At 42.9% G+C, this 7487-nt stretch overlaps 1 protein-coding gene across 1 annotated transcript in view; it reads left to right on the top strand.

Moving 5' to 3' along the window:
* The first annotated feature begins 6374 nt into the window (after window positions 1-6374).
* The window catches only part of LOC116957480 (CD166 antigen-like), a 69462-nt gene continuing 68349 nt past the window's right edge, over window positions 6375-7487 (top strand). Inside the window, exon 1 of the mRNA XM_076053053.1 lies at window positions 6375-7001. Coding sequence (XP_075909168.1) covers window positions 6950-7001 — 52 coding nt within the window. The 5' untranslated portion in view covers window positions 6375-6949. The remainder of the gene's footprint in view (window positions 7002-7487) is intronic.

Here is a 7487-nt window from a genome sequence, read left to right as displayed (position 1 = left end):
TTTCTGTGTAAAATTCACAGGTTTATTGTGTATACAGGAGTATTAAACATACTTATACTTTGCAGTGTAATATATTGTATGCAACTTTAAAGAGCTCTGCTGTGGAGTATCCTGAATAAGGATTCATAATTGAATGTTTCGGTCAAACCGCTTAAACAAAATGTATGTCATAAACCCTCCTCCATCCAACAGCCAAATAATAAAGTTGTCACGTAAACAAACGTGCCAATTTATTACTGCTTCAGCACACCGAGATGTGTTGAGTGTATGTCAAGAACATTTAAAGACGTTTTTGCTGATAGTTCAAACCAGCATCATCACGAAGTTGCCAGGGTTGTGCTGGTTGAATCAATATTGGTCGTGAAAGCTCGCGTGTTCAATCCTGAATAATGTATTACCTGGCTAATAGATCAATATGTAAAATGTTTTTTCTGTAGATATATAAAGGCAAGGGGTAAATTGCTTCCCCACCACGTGTTAGTCACGTGGGTGTGAGCAAGGTTCAAGCTTGTTCAGTGTCAGCTGGTGAATGTGGGGAAACAAGCGTTTGACAGCTTCAGATATCACTCGTCACCGATGTTAGCCGTGGCCGGAAATCAAGCTCTGATGGTCGGGTTCTTATTGCGGTGAAATAACTGCTTTCCTTTATATTGTAATGTGTTAAGCAATATACAGTACAGTACAAGATGATCGGTTGGTAGATACGTCACCAAAATAGTGAAAAGTTTCACTTAACAGCCTCAAGAAATCTCCCACCAGTTCCTATGCACTTGTTAAAATTGGTAAGACTCTTAAGACATGGAAGGTTATTATATTTTTTTCCTTTTAAGGCAATGTGTTTATTATGAATGAGTTTTTTTTTATTAAATGGTGTTTATTGCATAACCGCCAACGATATGGAGCGATCGCTTTCACAATCGGTGTGGGTTATCTGTACATTTTTAATGAGCGACTTCCAGACACGCTTATTTATTTCTAACACTTGCAGGCACGACAATCACTGAGCGACATATATACACATAGGGCTATGCACGGCTGACACATCCACACAGCCCCATCTACACAGCCCCATCGTTGGCATCTAACTACATAGCTGGCTGACTAATATAGCGACGACGGGAGCCGTACAGCGGATTGGCCATGCGGCCGGACGATGAAGAAGAGATGACGGCGAAGACAGCGATGGCAGCCTCAAACCTCTGGTCCCGTCGCCCTTATATGCTCCTTGGCGTGGCCAGGCCCTGCCTCCGGCCACGCCAACCTTCGAGCAGATTCCCAGAGCTTCGCGACTCGCCCTGCTTTTAAGATTTAGCCCAGTTACGCCCCCTTATAGATGGTTATTATATAACGCACCCATACTTGTGATTACCCCTCCTGGTCAACAGATGGCACCCTGTCATTACACATGGATCACCCTGTGCTATACTATCACTCGCACATGATTGATTAATGATCGTGATTCGTACTTTTACCAGAAGGAACCATCGCCCTCAACACATCTTGAAACGCTTTCGACGTGCATGTTTCTCCTCTCTGATGTCTTGGGATGTGTAACTGGGGATATCCCATCTGTAGTGTTTCCCATGAAAGCCATGGCGTGTACCCGGAGAAACCCCACGCACACAAGGATAACGTTTCCGAGTGCTTCAGAGAGAGAAATAGCAACAAACGTGTAACGACTGACGACGAAATAGTAAGAGCCACTTTATATTTGGACACAGCCACAATAAAGGACTCTAGGCTCAGAGCTTGTCTTCCAGCTTGTAACTTCCTCCGAACGTGCTCTCCTCTTTTATATTCCTCAGACCTCTTTCTCGAACGTTCTTGTCCTTGTTTTCCCCTCAGCCAATCCCTGTCCTTCCCCTCTAACGGATTCTATGCGATCTAACCCAAAATAACCTCCTGGATACTATCTGTTTTCCGATTTCTCGTTCAAACCTTATTCCTGCAATCCCTTTAAAAGTCTGCCTCCCGACCAATCACCGTGGAGGCCTCTTTCTGCCATTCGGAGACCTTTGTTTATTTTCAAATAGCCGTTCGGCTGCGTATTGGTTTGGGGTTATTTTTCGGTCATTACACGGGTATAGCTTACGAAAACGAGGGTCACGTTCATTATAAGTTTGTTATAAAGTTGTAAACATCTGTTTGCTTAACACGTAGGCTTTCGCAACCAATATCCATAATAGAGGTTTGTAATTACTGGCGAAACGTCAGTTTGTAAATGTGGCTTGGCTCTCAAACACACCGGTGTGCTGTACAAGTGACGAATTGGAATGTTCTGTTTACGTGACAACCCTTACTAGTTGGTTCTGTCGGGTGGTTGCGGGTCTTAACGACATTTACGTGATCTAACCCAAAAACCTCTTATGAATATTCTGCTTGTCTTGCCACATTTTCAGATTACTTTCCAACACATTAACGCTGCCTTAAGTTGTATTTTACGTGCTGTGAACAAGGGCCATTGCCTGTTTTTTTTTATGTTTCGCCAGTGTTATTGACAAATACCATGGAGTTTGTATTTATACCTGCCAACTTGTTACAGCATGGCATAACCGTGTAGACTAGTCTGAATTCTGAAAAATGTGGCTCTGTAAGAGTTAACGAATTGTTGAGTTAAAGTTAGCATGTACTTTTATATATAGAAAGCATTTGAGATCGCTAAATCCATTCCTCCTGTCTGCCAAGCTGTAACTGTCAAGCTTATCCTTTCAAAGTCAGAAAAACAAAATGGGCACCATAAAAGAACAGAACTTATATTTTTACTGGCTAATTTTCACTAAGCCTAATACATCGCAATACAGTGCACACTTAATTCTACGTTATTTGAGGTTGCAGAACCGAATTAATTGTCAATGCTCAGGCATATTTATTGGTTTGTGCATCCAAAGTGCTGCAACATTCAAAATGGCTGCAGAAATAGATCGAGCGTCACCATTCTTAGCTTGTGTTTTCTTGTGTTCTGTGTGTTAGCGGTAGTCGCTCATTCATCAACGGGCCGTTTCCAATGTTCCTCCAGATGTCATCATCCATCACCCCCTAGCCCCCAGGCCTCTTTGCCAGTGCATGTCCGCATTGAGTGAGAGCCGTGAGCAGTACCAGGTCGAGCGTCGGGATCCCCTTGAATTAGGAAAGTTACAGTATATATAAAGTATGTAAACCCCTCAGATATGCTTATGCTTGTATTTTGTTTCTCTCCAGATTGGTGAAAACACTGTCACCATTCTTCAAATCATGTAAGCTGTATGAATCTCAAAGCAAAGACCCACTGCAATAAATAAAAATGCATTTTTTCCCAACAAACCAGGAAGGAAAAACTGTTAAATGGCAGTAAACAAGAGTTTTTGACATTTCATAAAGCTACACATTCCAGGGCAAAACGAGATCCACAGAACAGAATTGCAATTGAACGTATTCATGCAATTTCCCCCTCGGATAAATGGCAACAAGTTGCATGGCACAAGTCCTCGAATGCAAGTTTCACAAGCAAAACATAAAGGCTACAAACAATAAGTCAAGGGTACCTCAAGCATGGTGAGCTCAAGAGATAAAGATGCTGGTAAAAGCAGACCTCTGCACTTCAAAGTTGTATGGATGCTGTCAACTGGGATTGCCATGCCACTACTGCATTAGGCAGTCTTTCATCTGTCACTACATTTAAAACGAGTGAGCAGATTTTCGAGGCCTCTAAATATAACCAAGTTGTCAGTATACGCTTCACAGGTGAGGACAAATATACCTTATGCTACATTTAATTTCTGAGAAACAACAACCAAGGAGAGCTCAGCACAAATATGGAAATAAAAGTATCAGCAGTTATGGTAATTGTACTTCAGCTTTCAGAGGTGTGGAAGACCTGCCAAATTAAATATAACTACCTCCTTTAACATCAGGAGATAAACCTTTAAAGAAAAACTTCAGCCATGTATAAGTAATATAGGGTGGTCCTTGACTTACACAATTTGTGGGATCTATTCGTAAGTCGAATGGTTGGTAAGTCGGAACATAGTAATCTATATTTAAATGCCCACACACAAACACAGCGTGAAGCTCCCTCAGCTGGACAAGATAGTGCCGTAGTTCAATTTGCAAGTGAGAGTTCGCGTTTTAAGTCCATGTAAAAACATCTTTCATGGAAGCTCTGAGAGGACCAAAACCCTCACTGATGGCCCTGAAGAAATAATTCTGGAGATGGTGCACTTAACTTTGAGACTGGGATCTGACATCCTGGCACAGCCTGTGTACAAAGAGTTATCAAAGAAAATGAAACGATATCCTGCGTTCCTGAATGCCGGTTTAGGGTCCTCTTGACTGATGTTTGGTGGCCAGAACCTTTTGGAAGCAGAACGAACAGAAGATGCAAAGGTGCAAGAGAATGAATGGAACACTCAAGCAAGAATACACAGGACTTAGTGTACAATGTTAGTGGTGGCAAGCTCTGGAGCCCTTAGCATCGAGGTCTCACAAGCGCTCTACATTAGGCTACACGATCAAAACAACTTGTTTCGTAAACATTTTTAGAACATTCAGACTTTTGGAGGCACGAGTTAAAAAGCAAAACGCGTGGGTCTCGAACAGCAGAACAGCTGATGGCTGGCACATTTATGCCATGAGGAATGAGAACACGCAAGCTTAACCTACAGGGCTTGTGGGGAATTGTTATCCCACAGCCGCTCATGTATGTTGAGAACGCGAACAACTACAACCTGAGATCCTGCGGTGGAGTCTTGTGTGGATGGAACTCATAACTTACAACGGGTACCACACGATGTGTGGGTGCTTGCTGCAAGTGTGGGAAAGTCCCGTGCACTGCACAGCAGCTTAGAAATGCAGAGGCACCAGTGGCATTGAGAATAATGATGAAGTGTTTCTTGAAATCGGTCTGAAATTCTATCACTGTCTTGTCACCTCCAGTTTACATGTGTACCAAGGTCATTTTTTGTCCATATATGGTTAAGAATATTTAGCTACAATGCAGTTCTTTTATTGAAGAAAACTGATATTTTTCTCTTCGTGCAAAACGCTGTTAACATGTGTTTCGTAATGTAGGTTAAATATTTTTAGGAGAGAGTGTTGCCATTTTTGTTAATGCTTTGTAGCTAATTTTTAACTTTCCATAACACTGACTGAACTTAGATTTGTTAATTTTTTCTGGACAAGGGTGTGCAACACAAATAATGTTTTTGTTTTTAGAAGACTTATCGGATTAATGTACGTCAGTAATTCTGCTACTGGTCAAAGCACTATACCAAAGTAATTATATATCTGATTTATAATAAAGGTTTTTTGGGTTAGAACGCGTTATTTATAAATGTGTCGTAACCCTCCACCACCCGACACGACCAATCAGCAAAAAAGTGTCACGTTGACAAAAGACAAATAGTTCACTACTTTAGCCCACCGGTGTGTTGAAGAGTGAATCCACAACATTTACAGTTTGAGTACTCGTCAACACACCGGTGGGCTAAAGTAGTGAGCTATTTTTCTTTTGTTAACGTGACACTTTTTTCTGATTGGCCGTGTCGGGTGGTGGAGGGTTACGACACATTTATAAATAACGCGATCTAACCCAAAAACCTTTATTATGAATAATATTGGTCGCACAAGCCTACGTGATATATCTTATTCTTGGTTCTTTCGGTAAAATCACGTAGAAGGGTCTCGAAGGGTCTCGAAGGGTCTCGAATTTTCTTGCTTTGGGTTTCACACCTGATGATGATTGCTTGTGTTGCAGTAGAAACGTCGTGAGAATTTTATTGTTTTATATTTTTATTATTTTATTTGTTTCCTTCTACGTGACTTTATCGAAAGAACCAAGAATATGAATCCCTGCAGTCACGAAAGCTTTAATTTTTTTTTATTATTATATATCGTATAATACAGAGCCTTTAAATGTAATTGCATAAGTAATGTTTTTGTAACAAAACGATAATTAAAAGTTATGCAATAGAGAAGATGTCAACTATACTTTTAACCATATTTCAAGATTCAACTATTAAATAATCTCCTTAAATAAGAGTATTTATTATATTGCAGCACTATGTTGTGGCATTGTAGTTCATTCAGCTTGGAAAAAAAGAAAAGTTCTAGATGATACTTTATTTAACTGCATCTTCATTGAGGCTTAATCATCAAATTTATAAATAGCTCTGAACAAATCACATGGCATTATCGTCTAAGAAACAACGGTGATGCTCCTTTTTGGTTGCAGTTTGAAGGTCAAACTTGTGCCCTGGGATGTTTAAAAGACGCGAGAAACAGATTCAGCAGAGAGGAGAGAACATTTTTACTCGAAAAAAACGATGACTAAAATACGTGCGCGAAGCCTTACATCAAATCTCAGTAGTCGAGTGTAATTACTAATTTAATTACCTTCCTATTTAGAGTACTGGTTCTTTTAGTCCCGTAAATTAAGATTTGGATTATTTCGCTATAGTAGCCAGGCATCGTCGTCGTCGTCCGTTCAGTGAGCGCGCTCCCTTTGAGGCATGCAGCCGCAGCGGAGCCCCGTTGGCAGGTGAGTTCAGTTGCGTTCAGATGTGTTCAGCCAGGTACAGAACAATAACACACAACACACCCTGGCGCCTCCACAGGTCAGTACAGGTGTCGCGGGGAGACATTCCGGGGCCAAAGCAGCCTGCGTCACGATACCTCCCACACTTCAATTGACATCGCTGCCAAGCCTCGATCCCTAGCCCGGATAGGCAGCGTATCCAGCCAGCAATCCCGCACACACACGCACACACACTCCACACCCAACACCATCGCACACATCCCAGTCGTGCTGAGCCCACACACACGCGCTCATTATTTAGCTCGCTCGCCGCGTCGCTCACTTGGTGAGGCCCCAACGTGGCCACGCCACCGCGTGGGTTGCATCCAGCACGGAGCATGAGAGACAGCTGAGAGAGAGAGAGAGACACACACAGGGACGGTCACCAAGCCACCAAGGATGGGAGTTCACGAGGCCGAGCTCTTGCTACTGCTGATTTTCACTTTCCCAGGTGAGTTGCGAGCAGGGCTTTGACTTCAGCGACCCCCCCGGACAATGTTTTACGCACACGGCGCACACTTTCTCACGACGACTGTGTGGCTTCAATCGACGCGCGACACCGACTCTCTACTGCAGCCTTACCAGCGAGCCGCGGGGACATTTTCATCGAGAAGTGAAGTTCTGATTTGTGAATATTTGTGGTGGTGGTCAGGGTCAAGTTACAGCCAAAGGGGGTTCATTCCATCAGCCCCCCCCCCCCCCCCCATTCTCCGCTGTCTACCTGTGGCCCATGTTGAAACTCGATGTTCACGAGAGGAGGATGAGAAGGAGGAGGTTATCGCAGTGAGGATCAGGTCCTGGGGCAGGGAGGGTGGGGAGCTTGACCATACTTCAACACGGTGCGGGTTTGGTTAAATAGTTCTCGGCGTTCACCAACCCAAATTGTCAGCTGCGGATGTGAGTGTCAAACAAAGTAGCCTCGCAGCAACACCGTTGA

The sequence above is a fragment of the Petromyzon marinus genome, chromosome 3 (genome assembly GCF_048934315.1).
Source record: "Petromyzon marinus isolate PM22_M1 ecotype Great Lakes invasive population chromosome 3, UKy_Petmar_22M1.pri1.0, whole genome shotgun sequence".
NCBI classification, from domain to species: domain Eukaryota; kingdom Metazoa; phylum Chordata; class Hyperoartia; order Petromyzontiformes; family Petromyzontidae; genus Petromyzon; species Petromyzon marinus.
This window is presented reverse-complemented; position numbering and strand designations above follow the sequence as displayed.